We start from the raw sequence: 22,140 nt of genomic DNA on the forward strand, positions 1-22,140 counted from the left end.
TTTTTGATGAGCACATGTTTTTTTACATTTTAATGAATTTTTATGGTTATTACTTGCTGTGTCTAAGAATCCTTTGCCTGCCTCTAAATAATGAAGATATTCTCCTGTGTTTTCTTCTAAAAGCTTTATGATTTTAGCATTTATATGATGTTTGATGTTTGATTTACTTTGAATTAATTTTCATGTGTAGTGTGAGGCACAGATCAAGGTTAAGTTTTAAAAAATGGATATGTATTTGTTCCACCACCATTTGTTGAAAAGACTTTCCTTTACCCATTAATGACTTTGTTGAAAACAAATGATGGTATTAAGTATAGGTCTTTTTCTGCACTAGCTATTCTGTTCCATTGATCTATTTGATGAATCTTACGACAGTACTATACTGTCACAATTACTGGAGCTTTATAGAGTAAGTCTTGATTTCGGGTCTTATAAGTGCTTTAGCTTTTTTTGGTAGTTTCCAAGATTGCTTTGGATGTTCTAGGCTCTTTGTAGTACCATATACATTTTAGAATCAGCTTCTCAATTTACACACAAAAAAAATGCCTGCTGGAATTTGGTTGAGATTGTATTGTTTCTTTAGAGCAATATAGGGAAATTGACAGTTTAACGATATTGAACCTTCCAATCTGTGAACATAGTATATAGGCATACCTTGTTTTACTACGCTTTGCTTTACTGTGCTTTGCAGATATTGTGTTTTTTACATATTGAAGGTTTGTGGCAACCCTGAGTCGAGCAAGTCTATTGGCACCATTTTTCCAACAGTATTTGTTCACTTCATGTCTCTGTCACAATTTGGTAGTTCTTGCAATATTTCAAACATTTTCATTTTTTATTATATTTGTTATGGTGATCTGTGATCAATGATCTTTTTTAAAATGGAGGTATGATTTATACAATATTATATTAGTTTCAGGTATACAGCATAGTGATTCAATATTTTTACAGATTGTACTCCATTAAAAGTTACTACAAGATAATGGCTATAATTCCCTGTGCTATACAATATATCCTTGTTGCTTATCTATTTTATGCACAGTAGTTTGTAAGTCTTAATCCCATACCCCTAATTTGCCTCTCCCCTTTGGTAGCCACTAGTTTATTTTCTGTATGTGATCAGTGATCTTTGATGTTATCACTATAAATTGCTGAAGGCTTGGGTGATGGTTAGCGTTTTTTAGCATTAAAGTATTTTAAAATTAAGGTATATATAATACATTGTTTTCTCAGACATAATGGTATTGCATACTTAATAGACCACAGTATAAACATAACTTTCATATGCACTGGGAAACCAAAAAATTCGTGTGACTCACTTTATTGTAGTATTTACTTTTCTGCAGTGGTCTGGAACCAAACCCACAGTATCTCCGAGGTGTGCCTCTGTCTCTACTTATTTAGGTCTTCTTTAATTCTTTTTAAAGCAACCTTTTGTAGTTTTCAGTGTCTTTCATTAAGGATTTTTGAGTCGATGTTCATGAGGTATGTAATCTGTAATTGTCTTTTCTTATAATCTGTTAGATTTTGTGATTAAGATCATGTTGCCCTCTTAAAATGTGTTGGGAAGTATTATTTTTATTTTCTTAAAGAATTTTTATAAGGTTGGTGTTTTTCTTAAATGTTTGCCAGACTTCACCAGTGAAATAGTCTGGCCCGGTACTTTTCTTTGTGGGAAAAGTTTTGATAAATTCAGTTTCTTTAATAGAGATAGAGGTAGTTGAGATTTTCTGCTCAACTTTGTGTTTCATTAAGTTGTATTTTTCAAAGAATTTGTTTCATGTAAAATGTTAAATTTGGTGTAAAGTTGTTTGTATATCTTCCTATTTAGAAAAAGGCTTTAGTATCTGAAATGATGTCCCCTACTGCATTCCTGATATTGGTAATTTCCATCTGTTTTTCTTGATCAGCCTTGCTACTAGGTTTTTCAATTTTGCTACTTTTCAGAAATCCATTGTTTGACTTTGTTGATTTTATCCATTTTGGATTTGTTTTCTGCTTCACTCATTTTTACTCTTTACTCTTTCTTTCCATTTACTTTCTTTGGATTTGGTTTGCTGTTTGTTTTTGAACTTCTTGAGATAGAAGTTTAGCTATTGATTTTGACCCTTCTGTTCTAATACTGCATTTAAGGTATACATTTATTTATAAACATTGCTTTAGTTACATCCCATATGTTTCTCTAAGTCATTTTTTAATTATCATTCATTGCAAATATTTTTAAATTTCCATTGTGATTTATTTACTTTTTTTGACTCATGGGTTATTTAGAAATGCATCACTTAATTTTCAAGCAGTAGGGGATTTTCTCCATTTTTAAAAATTATTCACTTGTAATAATTTGCATTGTAGTCAGAGAATATACTCCCAAAGAGTTCAGTGCTTTGAAATTTATTGAGACTTGCTTTATAACCCAGCATATGGTCCATTTTGGTATATGTTTTGTGTATAGTTTGTGTATTCTCTTTTTATTTGGAAGAGCGTACTGTACATATACTTTGTAAGTCTAGTTGGTTAATTATGTAGTTCAAATCTTCTATCAATATATCTTAAGTAAATTTTTTGTCTGCTTGACTTGTAGCTATTGACAAATGTGTGTTAGTCTCCCATGTGATTATGGATTTGTCTGTATCATCTATTAGTCTTGGATATTCTTGCTTTATATATTTTTAAGCTTTGTTATTGGGTCCATTGAGGTTTAGAATTAGGGTATCTTCTTGTTGGTATGACTTTTTAATTATTAAGAAATATCTTGCCTTGTCTACTTTGTCTGATATTGGCATAGCTATGCTAGCTTCTTTTTAATTGGTTTTTGTGTGGTATATCTTTTCTCATCATTTTATATTTAATCTTTCTGTGTCCATAAATAGTCTTTTAGTAGAGTATTTAACATAATAACAGATATAATTTAAGTTTAAAGCTACCAACATACTATTTGTTTTATATTTTATCCACAGGTACTGTGCTTTTTCTCTCACTTCTTACGTTCTTTGGTTCAGTCAGATATTTTAATCATTCTTTTTCTCACATCAGTTAGCTTTTAATGGCTATCCTAGAAATTACTACATGAATTTTGAGTTGTTGCAGTCTAGTGTAAATTATTACTTCTGCCACTTCCTGCACAATGTAGACAGATATCTTGCACACTTTAACTTCGTTTACCCCACTCCTCACTTTTCTGTCATTGTCGTTATGCATTTAAAATCTATATATTTTAAACTTAACAAGTTAGTAATGTTATATTTTTTTACAATTATTGTTCATTCATACTTGCCAATATGCTTACTTTTCTATGGCTCTTCCTTTTTGCATTTCTATGTTTTTTTCTAGTATCATTTTCCTTCTGTTGGAAGAACTCCCTTTTAGTATTTCTTTTACTGATAAATTCCTTGTTTTTGTTCTGAAATCACCTTTATTTCATTTTCATTTTTCAAAACATTTTAAACTGTGAATAGATTTCTTGATTGGCACCTCTTTTCTTTCAAAAATTTTAAGCAGTCATTCCATTGTCTTGTGCCATTCAGCATTTCTATTGAAAGTTATCTCTCAGTCTGTTGATTGTTGCTTCTTTCAGTGTGTTTATTTTTTCCCTAGCTGCTTAAAGATGTGGCTTTATGTCTCATCAATGTTAGGAAATTCTTGATTGTTGTCACTTCAGATAACGTTTCTTTATTATTTTTTCTTTCTTTTTTTCTGGGATTTCAATGATATGTATGTTAGAACCTTTCAAAGGATTCCATATGCCTCTCATACTCTTCTGTAGTTTTCAACCTTTAATTTCTCTGTGCTTTGGTTCAGAGATTTTCTATTAACCTCTGTTCTAATTCACATTTGCTCTGTTCACTCTGCTGCAGGTGCCAAGTATTGACACTTGGGAAATTTTGCTGTGCAGAGCAAGGATATAGGAGCAGTAATTGGTCCTTGTGGGAATACAGAGAGGGACTTAACTTATTTGTTTTTGGTTAAGACATACTAGCATGTTTATGTTATGACTGGAATGATTCAGTAGAGAGAAAAAAATTAAAGCCGTGTGAAAGAGAAAAGGAAGATGATTTTTAGATAAAAGTTCTTGAGGTGAGAGAGGACATAATCCAAAGCACAATCAGCAGGATTTTCCTTTGATAGGAGTGGGACATACAGAGGTTAGTAGTATATCTGTATACTGATGTACTCATATATATTAGTAGTCTTGTGAGGTGGAATTCTGGCTTGACCAATGGGAAATAGGCATCTATTCTTAAGTTCTGAACTCTTAAACTTTGGGTGTGTGTATTGAGCATATGGGAAAATTGTCCAAGAAATGGAGAGCCTGGTGGAAGGGTAAACTGTATTTATACCTACCTAATTGTTTTCTATTTCTGTGTACCCTCAGTGATGTCTACCTTTGTCTCTTAGGGTACTCAAAGTATTATAGTATATTTTTAAGAAACAACATAAATGTTTAATTAAATTAAATTATTTAAATAAATGTTTCTCTCATGTAGTTAAAATTTCTGTACTATATATTTAAACAGAGTAGTTAATTCCTTATAGCACATTTAAAATTAATTCTTAATAGTATTTTGAATAGAAAACCAAGTTTTCTAACGTTTTCCCACATTTTCTTTTACAGTTTTGTGAATACTAGACTAGCACAACCATGTTTCGGAATAGTCTCAAGATGCTTCTTACTGGAGGGAAATCAAGTCGTAAGAACAGATCAAGTGGTGAGTGACTCTGCTACATTTATTCTGTGTGATGTTTTAGAAAAGAAAGTTCTCTTAGGGATCTGAATTAGTGCTACAACACTTTATATATTTATTTATTAAATGGCTTATTTAATTTAGAAAAAAAGAAAGTGTACGTTCTTGTAGGCTGTCAGACTCTTTATTAAGAGGAACACTTGATGAACACTCATCAGGAATAGTCAGGTAAAGGAAGAGTTTATGAAAGAAAAATATTTATTTCTTATATATGAGAGTATAATGCTTTTGTGAACTATGTATTAAAGACTTTCTAGACCTAAATTTACTTTTGAATTAACGTGAAATTATTTCAGTCCTAGATACTCTTTGGGGAATGAGACTAAAAATAATAGGAACTGTCCTCAAAGGGTTATACAGAAAGTGACATATAAGTTGAACATTTTTCTAGTCATTAAAATAAAGATTTTTTTAAAAAAACAAGAGTGTAATTCTTAGGCTTTTAAGGTAAAAACAAACCAAAACTGTGTAGATACTTTTTTGGGAGAAATGTTGAAGATTAATGTACTAAATGTTTGTTTTCTGCAAATGGGTTGTTGGTATTTATCATGTTCTTTTCTTTAATTGAAGTATAGTTGATTTACAATATTGTGTTAGTTTCAGGTGTGCATCATAGCGATTCAGTATTTTTGCAGATTATATTCCATTATAGGTTATTATAAGATAACGGATATAATCCCCTGGGCTATGTAGTATATCCTTGTTGCTATTATATCCTTTTAATCTTTTCAATTTCCTAATTTTTATGCATTTTACAAGTTTTCATAAGTAGTATTATGTTCATTATCATTCTCTTCAAAATGTTTTTTAGCTCTCTTTGTGATTTCTTCTTGATCCATAGGTATTTAAAGTATAATTGTTAATTTCCAAACAGTTGATGATTTCCTGGTTATCTTATTATTAACTTAGCTTAATTGTACTCTTATCAGGGAACCTATCCTGTATTTTATTCTTTTCATATTTATTGAGATTTCCCTTACAGCTCAGCATATGATTAATTTAGTCTAATGTTCTAGATGCACCAAATAATGTAGATTCTGCAGTTATTGGGTGTAGTGTGGGTCAGTTTTTGTTAATGGTAGTCCTCAAACGTTTTATATCCTAACTTATTTTTTAAAAATTATTTACTGAGAAAGGTGTGATTAAATCTCACACTATGATTGTAGAATTGTCTATATTTGAAAGATATCTTATTAGATGCATTGAAATTTAGACTTACTATATCTTCCTGGTGAATTAACTGTTTTACCATGACGAAATGTCCCTCTGTATTTTTAATAATGCCTTTTGTTTGAAAGTTGACTTTGTCTAATGTTAGTATAGCTATACTAGCTTTCTTTTGATCAGTATTTATAAGGTATAATTTGTTCCATTCTTTTATTTTCAACATATATATCTGGTTATACTGTTAATAGCACATAGTTGAATTTTCTTTTTTTATTCATTCAGACAAGTTTTTCTCTTAAGGGAGATGTTGGTTCGTCTACAGTAATTCAACCAGTGATACATTTGGGTTTAAATATAACATATTGTTGTGTGTTTTGTGCTTGTCCTGACTGTTCTATGCTTTTTCTCTCTCCTTTATTGCTTTATTTTAGATTGATCAAAAGATTTTTTATATTCCACATCTCTCCTTATTGACTTGGAGATTATATACTCTTATAATTCATTCAGTGGTTAGTTTAAAGATTAAAACATCAATCAAAGTTTGGTATTAATTGGTACTTTTACCCCCTTCCTGGACAATGGAAGAGCCTTATAATCTTTACACCTATATGTATTTAAACACCACAAGACATTATTATTGTTTTATGTAGTCACTGTTGTTTGGGTTTATTCACATATTTGACATTTTTATTGATATTCGTTCCCTCCTGCTTCCTTCACTTTCTAGATGGGATCACCAAATTTCTTTTTGTTTGTAGAACACCCTTTAAAATTTCCTTTAGTTGGGATCTTGATGTGGTGATTTTACTTTGTGTTTAGTTATCTGAAAGTGTCTTTATTTTGCCTTTATTTTTGTAGGATGTTTTTGCTGGGAGTGGAATTACAGGTTGGCAGTTATTTTCTTTCAGCACTTTGAAATATTGTTCATTGTCTTCTGGCTTCTTGAATTATTTCTGGTGAAAAGTCAACTGTCAGTCTAATTGCTTCCTCTTTAAAGGCAATCTGTCGGTTTTCTCTTTGTTTTTAGTTTTCTACATTTACATTGATGTGCCTAGGAGTGGTTTTCTTTTTAATCTGTCTTTGTTTCTCTTCTATTTATTTATGTTTGTAGGGTTTTTTGAATCTGTGGCTTGATGACTTTCATCAGTTTTGGAAAGCTATTACTCATTCTCTCTTCAAATTTTATTTTTTTCCCTTTTTTCTCTTTCTCCTTTCTTTCTAGGACTCCAGTTATGCATTTGATAGACTACATGCGTGTCATCTATGTCTCTTACACTCTCTTTCTATTCTTTTGTCTCTATATGCTTTATGTTGGATATTTTCTTTTTATCTATCTTATAGTTCATTAATTCACTCTTCATTGGTATATAATCTGCTCTTAACCACATTCAGTTCTTAATTTTAGTTTTTGTATATTTCAGTTCTAGAACTTCCATTTGCTTTAAAAAATTTTTTTTTTTAATTTGGAAATACTTTTTTTTTATTAATTTTTTTTGGCTATGCTGTGTGGCTTGCAGGATCCTTGTTCCCCGAGCAGGGATTGAACCCAGGCCCTTGGCAGTGAAAGCACAGAGTTCTAACCACTGGACCTCCAGGGAATTCCCAAAATTTGGAAATAATTTTAAGCTTACTGAAAGGTTGCAGCAGTAGTACAAAGAACTCCATATACCCTTGCACAGATTCATGAACTTTTCACCGCACTTGTTTGATCATTCTCTCTCTATAAGTACACACGCACAGTGTCTCTGTTTCTCCCCTACTTCACCCTTTCTCTCTCTCTCACTCTTTTTTAAATCACTTGAGGGTGGGTTAAATACATCATGCCCCTTTACTCCTAAAAATTTCAAAAGGTATTTCTTAAGGAAATTCTTTTTTATACCACAGTCCAGTTATCAACCTCAAGCAGTTTAAGATTGATATAATACTTTTATCCAATCTACCATCTATTCTCTAAGTTTTGTCAGTTTACCTAGTAATTTTTTTAAAAAGAATTTTCCCCCTTCGTTTCCAAGATCCAGTCTAGAATAAGGTATTATATTACTTGTTATGTCTTTTTACTCTCATTTAATTTGAAACAGTTTCTCAGCCTCTCTTGACATGTTTGAAGAATAACTAGAATGCTCCTAATTTTATATTTGTTCTGATTTTTTTTTAATGATTAGATTCAGGGTATGTTTCTGTGGTCTGAATGTTACATATGTTCTTTTCTTCTTGGGTTATCACAGCTGGAGGCACATAATGTCCATCTGTCACTCATTAGTGATTTTGATGACCAAATCAGTGTACTGTCCAGTTTCTCTGCTATATAGATACTAATTTTCCCCTTTCAACTTAAAAACAGTCTGCAGGTAGACACCATTAGGTTCTTTTTATTTTTTTCTGTTCTTTGTCAGTACTATTCTCAATCTTGTCTCATCTTTTATAAATATAGACGTACTATATTTATGTCTGTATTTTTCTGTCTAACTCTAAATGTGTCTGTTTCTGTTGGTTTTTATTAATAATTTTATTTCCTCCTATGCCTCTTTTTATTTTTTTTTTCCATGAGCTTTTCATTTTGGGTTAATTTTAGTTTTACAGAAAAGTTGCAAAGATAGTACAGAGAATTCCTGTATATCCTTTACCTAATTTTCCCAACTGTTACATCTTATATTACCATGGTGCATTTGTCAAAACTAAGAAACCAACATTGGTATATTGCTATTAACTAAACTCCACACTTTTATTTGGATTTCAGTAGCTTTTTCATTAAACTCCTCATTGTGTTCCAGAATTGAATCCAGAGAACTACATTGCATTTAGGTATTGTATCTCCCCAGACATTAACTGGATTTAGCAGAAGACGAATAATAGTTGACGTCACCCCACTGGTCACTTTTTGAAAGACACACACACACACACGCACACAGAGTAACTCATACATGTCAGAGATCCAAGCTGCCTCCACATTTGACACTTAAAGAAATGGTTTTCCAAAATTTATTTTCTGGTCAAGAACTATGATTTCCTTAGACACCTACAGTTGTTCACCTTTAACACCAGCAGTAGGATTTTCTGTCACTTCACAACAACTAATCCATATAAAATAACTAGTAGAAAACAGTAAAGCCATATTAAGATGCAGATGCTGGGTAGACTTTTTGCCCTGAGTACCAGGTGAGTGATTTATTTCCACATACTACCCTTATTAGAGGTAGGCACCAAATTTGTACTTTAGCAAAATTACAAATTATTGTATCCTAGACTTCTGAGTAACTACTGCTTTAGTAACAATCATATTATTAAACCCATATATGTCAAGGTTCTACTGTATTATTAAAGCTTATTATTTTGATTTACTAGGTATTTAATTATGTCAGTAATGATTTCAAGGGGTCTTATTTTAGTGTTTATTCTTCTCTATGGCTTTTCATGTAAAATGTTATAATTTAGAGTAGTTGTAAGTTAGAGTAGTTATAAAAATAGTGATTTGTATTATATATGGCAAGAATTTATAGAGAAGCAGTATTTTTTTTCAAATGTACTCTAAGACAAGAATTCCAAAGCAAGAATAAATTTGATATTTAAAGAAAAAGTGTGTATATGGGATGATACCATTAATGTTTTCATCATTACAGTTTTTTCCTTTAATCATTAATGAATAATTGGGTGGGTACTTTATTCTTTATATTAACTTTTGGCTCATGGCTTATTTTTAAAATGAGTAAGGTAAGTTTTCTCATGGCATAATCTTTTTTTTGTTTTGTTTTAGGGAACCAATTTAGTTTTTAGTTTGAAAAGCACTTGTAATAAAGGAAATTGACTGTTCTAATTTGTCCTTTAAATAGTTGATCTCAACTCTTGTGTGGGGCACTAGGTAAATATTTAACAGAAGTAGATTTTATATCAAGTAATAACAAATGAATTTTCTCAGACAAAGTTTTCCCTCTAAGGATATGTGAATATCAGCTTTGAATTTTTTTTTTTTTTTTTTTTTTTTTAAGAAATAACTAAAGGGGACTTAATCAGTGAAGGCAGTTTACAAGTAGAGGGGTTTTTTTTTGTTTTTTTTTTTTAATTAATTTATTTATTTTTGGCTGTGTTGGGTCTTCGTTTCTGTGCGAGGGCTTTCTCTAGTTGTGGCAAGTGGGGACCACTCTTCATCGCGGTGCGCGGGCCTCTCACAGTCGCGGCCTCTCTTGTTGCGGAGCACAGGCTTCAGACGCGCAGGCTGAGTAATCATGGCTCACGGGCCCAGCCGCTCTGCGGCATGTGGGATCTTCCCAGACCAGGGCTCGAACCCGTGTCCCCTGCATTGGCAGGCAGATTCTCAACCACTGCGCCACCAGGGAAGCCCAGCTTTGAATTTTATAGCTTAATTCAGTTTTATGATGTGAAAATTGTTTCTGATGTACATGGGACTTGGAACTCTTGTTTTGTGAAAAGACAACTGTGTGGCTCTTTTGAATTATGAGTTACAAAGAAATGATGTGTGTTTTTATGTTTTCTAAAAATTAAATGTTTATATATATTTTTCTTAACTGTTGTTTTTATTATTTAAAATCATGCAAGTAATTAGTAAAAGTTCCAATATGTTTCTTTGATATAACTAAGCCACTATTTGGTATCATTGTATCATTGTTTTGGTAAACCATCACTCAGGTATGAGGGGGGCAAAATACTGTCAATTTCAGATATTCAAGAACTCAGGAAGTATAGTACCCTTAATATAACACAGCCATTGGGAGAAAAAAAATATCTTGAGGCTGTCTCCTACCAAAATAAAAAATAAATGTGAGGAAAGAAGGAGATGCAGAAAGAAAAGTGAGCAAAGTAAGTAAAACTTACAGTTAAATATAAATAATTCCTGATTGTGTACTACAACAGTAGAATTTGTTCCAGGAATGCAAAGACATTTCTATATCAGAAAATCAACATAAGTTTTTTACTTAGAAAAAAAATTTAAAACCACATTATCATATCATTATATTCTAAAAAAGCATTTTATAAATCTGAGCAGCCATTAAAAGCATTAAAATAGAAAAAGGATACTTTAAATGTAATAAAGAGTATTCACCAAATCCAACAGCCAGCATCATTCTAAACAAAGAAATGGATCAGCCATTTTCATTAAAACAGAAACATGATAGAGATTTCTCCTATTGCCACTCTTTTTCAAAATTGTTTGGAAGGTTCTAGTATACATTAAAGACAAGAAAATAAAGTGACTAATATAAACATTGGAAAAGACAAGACAGTGTCATTTTTATTTTTAAGCAAGGTAAAAACCCCAGAGAATCCAGTAAATACTTACTAGAAATAATAATGTAATTTGGCAAGGTGGTTAGCACTTTTAGCCCTACCAATATTTCCTGATTAGAAATGTAAATGAGAAAAGAATTACATTCACAATGATAACAGCCATCAAATTCTCAGGAATAGATTTGACAAGAAACCTTATTGAAGTGTGTAAGACTTGGACAAATGGAAAGACATATCATGCTTCTGGATTTACACATAAATTTGTTTCAGTTCCATTCAGGAAACAGCAGGTTCATTTTCAGTTGGGTAAAATAACTTTAAAATTCTATGGAAGAATAAGTATGAAAAGGAATAATTGATTTTGGTCAGGGTATGACTTACAAGATATTAAAACTAGCTGTAAATACTTGGTTACATAGGCACATAGGCTAGACATATGTCTAGGAAAGAGAGCAAAGAAAACCATGGCATTACTGAGGCAAGAGCATTATTGCCACTTCATTTTGTGGTGCTGTCCAACACATTGTAGGACACAAATGCCATTATGACCAAAAGATACATTCTAAATTTGGGAACAGCCAGAAGCTGTCTTTGATTTAGACTTAAACTAGGGATAGAATGGAGGTGTTAGAGCTTATGTTTTCTGGCATCATTGTATTACCTTTAATGCTTGGGGAACTGATTCTTCTGTGATGTTTTGTGACTTGTTCATGGTGGATCATTTCCGATGTGTTTTCTAAGTTTGTTTATAAGCTCATCTCAGGTAGGAATTGTTTTCTGTGAGGATCCTGTGCTGTTAGTTATTGTAATGGTCTCTTGCTAGGCACTGCACTGGTATCATAGGCCACGGACTGATTTTTTTTAAGTTTTTTATTGTGGTAAATATATATATAACATAAAGTTCACTATTTTAACCATTTTTAATTGTACAATTTATTGGCATTAATTACATTCACCATGTTATGCAACCACCACCACTATTTCCCCAAATTTTTCATTACCCCAAGCGCAAACTCTGTACCCATTAGGCAGTAACTCCCCATTTCCTCCTCTCCCCAGCCCTAATAACCTCGAATCTTTCTGTCTCTGTGAATTTGCCTTCTCTAGATATTTCATGTAAGTGTAATCATACTATTTTGTCCTTTTGTATGTAGCTTATTTCACCTAGCATAATGTTTTCAAGGTTCATTCCTGTTGTAGCATGTATCAGAAGTTCATTCCTTTTTATGACTGAATACTATTCCTTTGTATGTGTATGCCACATTTTGTTTATCCATTCATCTGTTGATAGACACTGGTTTATTTTCATTTGAATAATGCTGCTCTGAGCATTGTCGTACAAGTATCTGAGTCTCTGTTTTCAGTTTTTTTGGGGGAATATATCTAGGAGTGGAATTGCTGGTCATATGGGGAAATGTACAGGGTTTTGTGTGAACATGTGCTTTCATTTCTTTGGGGTAAATGTCCAGGGGTACAGTTTCCAGGACGTATTTTAGTTGCATGTTTAGTTTTTAAAGAAAGTGCCATCTCTTTCAGAGTGTCTATACCATTTTACATTCACACCAGCAATGTGTAAGTAATCCAGTTTCTCCTCATCCTTGCCAGCATTTGGTGTTGTCACTATTTTAATTTTAATTATTTTGACAAGTGTGTATTGGTATCTCATTGTGGTTTAATTTTCATTCCCCTAGTGGCTAAATGATACTGATCATCTTTTCATGTGCTTATTTGCCTTCTGTATGTCTTCTTTGGTGAAACATCTCTTCATGTCTTTTGGCTGTCTTCTAATTGGGCTGTGTGTGTGTGTGTGTGTGTGTGTTTGTGTGTGTGTGTGTGTGTGTGTATGTGTGTGTGTATTAAGTTTTGAGAGCTCTTTATATATTCTAGCCTTTGTCAGATATGTTGTTTGCCAATATTTTCTCCCAGCCTATTGATTGTCTTTCTATCCCCTTAGCAGGGTCTTTTGTAAAGTTTTTAATATTTATGAAGTCCAGTTCATTGTTTTACTTTTATAGATCATGATTTGGTTTCTGTCAACAGATGTTTATTCATTAATCACTAAGTACTGGGTAGTGTACTGGTTGCCTGATATTTGAGTTTGAGTTAATTTCTCTTTAACCACTTCATGAGCAAAAATCAGTCCATCTGTGAAAATAGGGCACTTTGTTAGAAGCATTTGTTATTGGCATTCCCTCTGCCCTCCTCACCACCACCAACTGGGCATTGAAATTAATTAAAATCTTCATTGCTGTCTGAATAGTGAATGTTCATAATAAAATGTTCAAAGAAATATGTACAATAGCATTCATATAAATATACTTTGCTGTAAAAATATCTTTTTCCTTCCAGGGACAGTAAGTTTTATTTCACTAATAAACCATGAAATTACAGCATAAGCTTTTCAAGGGTTTTTACCTTTTCTGTACCCTGTTCTAACAAATTTGGTTAGAAAACATACTGCTGTTTAATATGAGGAAAGGATTTTACTTATTTAATTGTAGAGCTATAGCATCTTTTGTAATAAAACCCAAACCTGTCATATTTTTATTGACTGCTGTTTCCCTTTCTATTCTCTGCCCATCTATTTGCCCAATTTGTGTTTGTCAGTTGAGATATTTACTCTTTATGAAATTCGTTTGTCCTTGCCAATTAAGATAGGCTGTCATAGAACTTGAGGGGAAAAGTCATTAGAGGAAATGACAGTGTGTGGCTGTGTTAAAAAGAAGAAGGATTCTTATTCGGTGGTGGGCTGTGAAAATGAACATGACTGGAGAGTGAAAAAAGTGGTGAGAGCCTTGAAATTGCATTTTGAAACATATCTGATTTGACTGGTTTTATTTATATTTCAGATATTTGTGGTGGTTTAGCAATTAAACTAATAGCACTTCTCATCAGACAGACACATACACTTGCACTCATGTTTTCACCTCTATTTCCAGTTTTATTTTTATCCTATTTATTCAGAGTTGTTTGAGTTATGCTAACTTCACAAGATGAATTGTCATGGTTTCATCTTTTACGGTGCTTCATGTATCATATAAATTATTTATTCCTTGAAAGTTTAGTGGAACTCAGACATAAAAATGGCTAGCCTGAGCTTTTTGGGGGTTTTGTAGGTAGTTTTTTGACAGTATTTTCTATTTTATTTTCATCAGTGTAATTACGTTTCCTTTAGGCAATTTGGATAATTTATTGTTTTCCTAGAAAATGTCCATTTCATTGAGATTTTAAAATTTATTTGTATAAAGTTATAAATATTGTGTTCATTTGAGTTTAATTCAGTTTCTCCTAATATTGAATGTTTTTATATTTTCTGTCTCTTAGCTTTGAGGCTTATATATTTTATTAGCTTTTTCAGAAGATCCAACTCTTGATTTTACTAATTTTCTGTTTATTTTTCTTCTCATTTACATTATGAATTTTCTATGATATAGCTTATGCTGTATTCCATAAATTTTGATATATAGTATTCTCAATATTAACTTTTTACATAGTATGATTTTACTGGAACATAGCCACGCCCATTCGTGATAGAGACTGTACAGCCCACACTCCTGAAATACTTATGATCTGACCCTGTGAGAAAAGGTTTGCCAACTTTTGCTTTAAAACATTGAGGGTGGGGCTTCCCTGGTGGCGCAGTGGTTGGGAGTCTGCCTGCCAATGCAGGGGACACGGGTTCGAGCCCTGGTCTGGGAAGATCCCGCGTGCCGCGGAGCAACTGGGCCCGTGAGCCACAATTGCTGAGCCTGCGCGTCTGGAGCCTGTGCTCCGCAACAAGAGAGGCCGCGACGGTGGGAGGCCCGCGCACCGTGATGAAGAGTGGCCCCCCGCTTGCCACAACTAGAGAAAGCCCACGCACAGAAACGAAGACCCAACACAGCCAAAAAAAAAAAAAAAAAAAAAAAAAAAAACATTGAGGGTTTTGTTTTTTTATTTTTGGTTTTTTTTGGCTGTATTTTGATCAGATCTTATAACTATCTAATGGATGCTAGAAAACAAAATGTATTTTCTTTTTATAGGGCAAAGTTTGCTATATTTCTTAAGTAAACTTTACTGCTTTTTTTAGCTACTGTATGTTAATGTTTTGCTTAGTTGAGCTTCTGATACTGTGGCCTTAAATCTATCTAGATTTTGTATTTAAGGTGTATCTCTTGTTGTAAATATGTAGTTTTGTCTTGTTGAATCCAATCTGATTTTCTGTTTTTAAATGGTATATTCAGTCCATTTACATTGACTATATAACTATTGATGTGATTTGGTTTCAGTTTCTCATCTTGCTCTTTGTTTCTTTTGCATTCATGTGTTCCTCGTTCTTTTTTTCCCCCTGTTCCCTGTCTTTTTTAGAATTTATGAAATATTTTAAATTCTGTTGTCTTGGCCTTTTAGCTATACCTTCTTGGATTTTTTAAAAAAGAGACTGTGCAAAGGATTACCATGTGCATCTTTAACTTTTTATGGTTTAACTTGAAATTTTATTCTACTACTCTGTGAGCACTGTAAGGACTTTAGGATATTTAATTCTATTTATATCCCACTTTTTGTTGTCCTGTATTTTACTTCCACTGTAGTATTGATATATATCCCACAATACATTTGTTACTTTAAGTAGTCATTAGTCTTTAAGATGCTTTTTAAATGTCTTAAAAAATATTAACCCATATATTTCCTTCTTCTAGTATTCTTCATTCCTCCTTGTAAAATGGTGTTTTATCTGGGATAATTTTTTTTCACCCTGCAGAACTTCCTTTGCATTCTTGAGGTGTAGGTCACTGGCAGTGAATTATCTCAGCTTTCATTTACTCATAATGTTTTAATTTTTCCTTCATTTTTGAAGGATATTTTCCCTGGGTATAAAATCTTAGATTGGCAGTTCTTTTCTTTCAACACTTTAAAGATGTTATTCTGTTATTTTTTGTTTCTGATAAGAAGTTGGCAATCATTCTCATTGTTTTTGCCTTTGAACGAAATGTGATTTATTTATTTATTTTATTTAGTATGGCTGCTTAAAAAATTTCTTTATCTTGGCTGTTAGCATTTGGCTATGATATACCTAGGTGTATGCTTCTCTTTCTGTTATATTGTTTGGATTTTGGTGAGCTTCTTGAGTCTAAGTGTTGATGTCTTTCATCAGTTGTGGAAAACCTTAGCCATTATTTCTTAAGGCATTTTTTCTATTCTTTTTTCATCTGTGTTTTGGAACTTTTAGTTTGTACATTAGATTGTTTGATATTACCTAATACATCTCAAACTGTTCTTTTTCTTTGTTTTTTTTGGGTAATTTTTCCCCTTTGGTTAATTTATGTTGGCCTGTCTTCAGGTTTATTAATATTTTTCTGCTGAGTCCAGTCAGCTTTTAAGCCCAGTCAGTTGATTCTTAATTTAGATAGTGTTTTTCAGTTATAGAATGTTCATTTGGCTCTTTTAAAGATAGTTCATTTCTCTGTTGAAATTTTTAATCTTTTCATCTGTTTTTTCTGTTTTTAACCTTTTTTTACTTAATAGCTAAAAATAATAGTTTAATAGCTGATGTGTCTGCTAAGTCCTGCATTTAGGTCAGATGTGTATCTGCTTCTGTTAATTCTTTTGCTGCTTCACACATCTCATCATTTTTCTGTTGTTTATCAGATATTGTGTTTAAAAGATTTGTAGAGGCTAGAGTAAATAATATTTTTCCCTTGATGAAATAAAATTCATATTTTAAGGCAGGACAAGAAAAAATAAATGTAAAATGCCCTCTCTGTGTTTGTTTGGGCCTTCTCTCTCCCTAATGTGCAGTGTGCATCTGCATTACGCATTAACCAGAGCTCCTCAAAGGTGGGAGTGCCTGCTCAACTGTAAAGGTAAATTTTTTTTTCTTCCTTCTGATGCTAGCAATGTAATTTTTTAAAAGAATAGTGTTCTTTCCCAGCTCTGTAGGGGTCATGGTGCCTTGCTGTTCGCTTTGTACATGTTTACCTGGACTGTGTATCCTTGGTGAACTTTATGTAAAATCAGTATATCATTTTGATGTATGATCCTTTGTCTCAAAAATGTATATGACTATGCCTTCAACTTCTAGCAGGTGGAACAGTTCTCAGAGCTTTCTGAGAATCTGCTTCCTGGGTTATAATCCTCAGTTTGGCTTGAATAAAATTCTCTTTTTTCTTCTTAACTTGATAGTTAATTGAATTTTCGTCAACATGTAGAGAGGGAAAGCTTTTTCCTATGCAAGACAGCTATGGTGAGGGTCTGCTCTCTTGGACCTGATGGAGGGTTGAGGTGGATAAGAGCTAGGTTGCAGTTTAGTTTGTCTCAGTTCACATGTGTTTCAGATGTCTAGGTTGAGGTCTGTTCTGTGTGTATGTCAGTCCTCTCCCTTTAGCAGGACTCTGGGATCTAAGTGTCATCTCATTATGAGATCTTGCTCAACATTATTGTCAAGCTTCCAGTCTCCCAGATTGTTGTCTCCCTGAATTTGGTAGAAGTCTTGTGTGGAGTATCAGTGGGCAGGGAGAACTAGCTTTGAATTTGGGGTTCCTTCACGTTCTATACCAGGAGTTGACAACCCATGGCCTCCAGGCTAAATCTGGCCTACCACCTGCTTTTGTAAGTAGAATTTTGTGTGGACATAACCATAATCATTTGTTTATGTGTTGTCTGTGTCTGCTTTCATGCTATAAGAGCAGAATTCTATACTTGGGAAAGAGACTAAAATATTTACTATTTGGCCCATTCTGGACAAATTTGGTGGTCGTTAAAAAAATTTGCTGATTTCTCTTTTTTCCCATATTTTTGTTCTTTTTATTTTTTAATTTATTTCTTTAATTTATTTTTATTGAAGTATAGTTGATTTATAATATTGTGTTATTTCAGGTGTACTTGCCTATGGTAGACCAGTCTTCCTCTTACTGCCCATGCTTTGACTTAGTAAATGGCTTTAGTGATCTTAAATCAACTTCATCATATTATATCAGTCCTAATCTTAGAACCCTGCAATAGATTTCAGTAGGTTTTAGAATAAAGTTTAACGTCTTTCACTAAGCTTATAGAGCGCTTGGGACTTCCCTGGCCGTCCAGTGGTTAAGACTCCGCACTCCCAATGCAGGGAGCCCCGGTTCGATCCCTGGTCGGGGAACTTGATCCCACATGCTGCAATGAAGAGCCTGCATGCCGCATCTAAAGGATCCTGCGTGTCGCAACTAAGACCCAGTGCAGCCAAATAAATAAATAAATAAATATTAAAAAACAAAAAAGCTTAGAGAGCCCTTGATAATATAAACACTGCCTGCCTCCCTACTCTCCTTCTTTTTTTTTTTTAATAGATTTTTTTTTTTAGAGCACTAAGGTTCATGGCAATATTGAGGGACAGATACAGAGATTTCCCATGTACCGTCTGCCCCTCACATGCATACAGCTTTCTTTTTTTTTAGGATTTTCTTTTTTTTTTTTTTTTTAATTAATTAATTTATTTATTTTTGTCTGTATTGGGTCTTCGGTTCGTGCGAGGGCTTTCTCCAGTTGCGGCAAGCGGGGGCCACTCTTCATCGCGGTGCGGGGACCGCTCTTCATCGCGGTGCACGGGCCTTTCTCCATCGCGGCCCCTCCCGTTGCGGGGCACAGGCTCCAGATGCGCAGGCTCAGCAATTGTGGCTCACGGGCCCAGCTGCTCCGTGGCATGTGGGATCTTCCCAGACCAGGGCTCGAACCCGTGTCCCCTGCATTAGCAGGCAGATTCTCAACCACTGCGCCACCAGGGAAGCCCCAGCTTTCTTTTTTTAATAGTCACTGGTCTTTCTTTTCAGTCTCCTCACCAGTCTTCCTTCTCAGTCCCCACCACATTCAAACTCCATCCAGTTACCCTTTCTGTCCTTATTGCACATATCACTCTTTGAGGTATTTTACTTTGTTTGCATGGTTTTATTTATTGTTTGCATTCCTTAATAAATGTAAGTCTTACAAATTCACTGACTGCATTATTCCCAGAATCAGGAATAGTGCCTGGAAATTAGTAGATCAATAAATATTTGTTGAACAGATGAATAAATATACTGTTTTCTCTGCCTCACCAGCACTTGCCCTACTCTCATCCTGCTGCCATCTTAATTTTCTTAATTAGAAAATTCTTAGCTTGGCACCTGACCTTACCTAACTTCTCTAGCCTTATTCCCTATAACTCTTACTCAGAAACTTTCTACTTTATCCAAGTCGATCTTCTTAATGCTTTATATTTTCTGTGACCCTTTGATCATGACATTCACCCTGTCTGGAATAAACTTGCCATTTATACTTAAGTCACCTCTTTTAATACTACCCAGTCAATCATTAAAGTCCAGCTTATATCTTATTCAGGTTCACAATGATCACTCTTGTGTCTCATGTACTGTAGTGTTTCTTCCTAATGTGAAACTTAATAATGTAATGCCTTTTATTGCATATAAACTTTCTAGAAATGCTTCCCTAATACAGTTTAACTATCCTAAGGGTAAGAAATGCTCACTGCATTTTTACCCTCCATCAGTTCATACTGTCATTATATTTACATTTATATATCTATATTTCATTGAAAGAGAATGTAAGAGGTTATTTGGTTAAATTTCTTGTCTTCGATAAAACATGTATTGAGTAACAGTTACCTTACATTTGCATGTGTTCTATGGTTCACAAAAGGAAAAGACTTTAACGTGTTATTACCTCATTTAATCTGTATAGCAAATACCACTCCATTTTACTGATGAGAGATAAAAAGACTTGCCCAAGATAAAAAGACTTTCCCAAGTATCTATAGTTAGTAGACAGCCATTGGAGTAGAAGCAATTGAATTCTCACTCTTCGTATATTGCTGTCTCTGAGTAAATGAGACAATTAGTAACAGAATTAGTCTAAACTGAGATCTGAACACTACTAAATGTCTTTTATTTGAAGTAGCCAGTCAGTTTTTAACAGATCTTAGGTTGCTAATGATTGTACCAAAACAGAAAGTAGCCAAGAGTTTGGTGACTTCTTTTGGTAGTTGAGAGAGATTTTATTTTAAACTGCATGCATTTTTGCTCTCTGATTTTTTTTTTTGCTCTCTCATTTTTTCTGATTGTTTTTCATGGAAACATTTAAAATATGGGCACCAATTATACATTGTGAGTTGATAATTTATAACTATGATACTAATTTTATTTCTGTAACAAATATGGTTTTACTTTCCTCAGATGAATCTGTGGTATATGTACATAAAGAAATAAAACTTAGAAAAATACTTTGTTCATCTCTGCATAAAGTTGATTCAGATTTAGCATGCATTTATTGAATATTACGTTTCTTGCACTATATTAAACACTTTAATCAAACACTCATTTATTACTTAGTCTACATTAATGTGAAATATGTGTAATATGTGAAAATTGTGGGATGATTTCCTTTTTGCTCACTAAAGATTTTATTTTAGGGAGCCTATAGTTTTGATTAGGAATGGTAAATATCATTTATGGCTATTGTAAAGCATTTAGGTGGTAGTCTGTGGTCAGACCACGAATGTTATTGGGAACAGAGACATCTCTTACCCATTTTTTTATCCTTGGTCATTGTTTCATAATAAATGTTTGTCACATAGCATGAATTTTCTTAAAAAGTTATAACATTATTTTGTCTTATGTTTTGTTATTCTTTTAAAAGTTAGATAAAACTGGTTTTGAATCATTTTAAAACAATTAACGACCCTTTAAAATAGTGCTGTTTAATAGAACTTGACGTGATGATGTATATATTTTATAAATCTGCATCATCCAGTACTGCAATGGAAGGAACTTATGACTGCCCCCAAATGTGGTTCATTAAATCATTCCACCAAGATTTTTTTAGTGTTTACTGTGTATCAGTCATTGTGATACATGTTGGAAACAGTTGCTACTCCCAGGGAACTCAAAGTCTAATAGAGGAGAGAGCTTGCTAAACCAACAGTGACAACAGTTGGGTGATAGGCAGGGAGGAGAGGAGAATGCAAGTTGAACTTTGAAGGATAAGTAAGCATTAGGGGTCCACATAGAGAAAGTTGCATTTGCCAGTAGATGAAGATAGGAGACTATATGGTGCATTCTAGCAACTACAAGAATTCTTGATTCCTGGAACCTAGGGTGAGTTAGAAAGTTGCTTTAAAAAAAATGGACAGTTAATCGCACATCAGTTAATGCAGTGTCTTGTATGCCATGCTAAAGAGTTCAGATTATATCCTTAAAGCCTCAAGTGAGCCATTGCAGGATTTCAAACTGGTAAGTAAAGAAAGATTTTAACACCTAAACTCAGTACCTCTGCTCCATATTTATTAAATTTGAGATTTCTAGAGGAAATAATAATTTTATGTTAAAATTTAAATTTGATTAGATTCTATAGTCATTTCTCTGGTCATTTTTATTTGCTCTTGTAACAGAGTGGTTAGAATTACCAAAGATCCAATTTACAATGACTGAGATATGAAGGGGATTTATTAGTTCACATGATAAAGAATTTCGGAGGTGTGGTGATTATAGATAAGTTAATTCTGAAGCTCGATAGCATCATCAAGGACCCAATTTCTTTCCAACTTTCTGCCCTGCCATTTTTAGAATTTTGGTTATTCTTCTCAGGCTTATCCTTGCATAGCTGCACGAGGACTGCCATACTTTCAACTTGTATATCCACACACAGCATTGTTCAAAGACTGATAGAACAGCTGGCCCTTTCTTGGGTCCATATTTAAGATTAAGAAAAACTTTCCTGAAAACTACCTCTCTCTCTCTCGCTCTCGCATTTGCCTCACGTCCCACTGGCCAAATTTTAGCACATAACCTTTCTTATACCAGTTAATGGAATTGCAGCTGGTGTTCTTAAGATTCATTTACTAATTAAAGTTTGGCTCTGAGGCTAGGGAGAGGACCAGCCTCCCTTGAAGCAAATACCAAAAATAAAATTGGGATTCTGTTAGTATGAAAGAAGGGATTGCACTGAACTTGATAGATTGGGTGTGGGCAACCAGAGGAGTCCA

The 22,140-nt window shown here is 33.4% G+C and overlaps 1 protein-coding gene across 7 annotated transcripts in view; it reads left to right on the plus strand.

Annotated features, from left to right (window-relative positions):
* Positions 1 to 22,140, plus strand: part of TANC2 (tetratricopeptide repeat, ankyrin repeat and coiled-coil containing 2) — a 360,962-nt gene that overhangs the window by 34,103 nt on the left and 304,719 nt on the right. For all 7 annotated transcript variants that reach the window (XM_057535654.1, XM_057535645.1, XM_057535646.1 and 4 more), the window contains exon 2: positions 4,613 to 4,706. In XM_057535654.1, coding sequence (XP_057391637.1) covers positions 4,640 to 4,706 — 67 coding nt within the window. In that variant the 5' untranslated portion in view covers positions 4,613 to 4,639. The remainder of the gene's footprint in view (positions 1 to 4,612; positions 4,707 to 22,140) is intronic.

Source organism: Balaenoptera acutorostrata, chromosome 20 (assembly GCF_949987535.1).
Source record: "Balaenoptera acutorostrata chromosome 20, mBalAcu1.1, whole genome shotgun sequence".
Lineage (NCBI taxonomy): Eukaryota > Metazoa > Chordata > Mammalia > Artiodactyla > Balaenopteridae > Balaenoptera > Balaenoptera acutorostrata.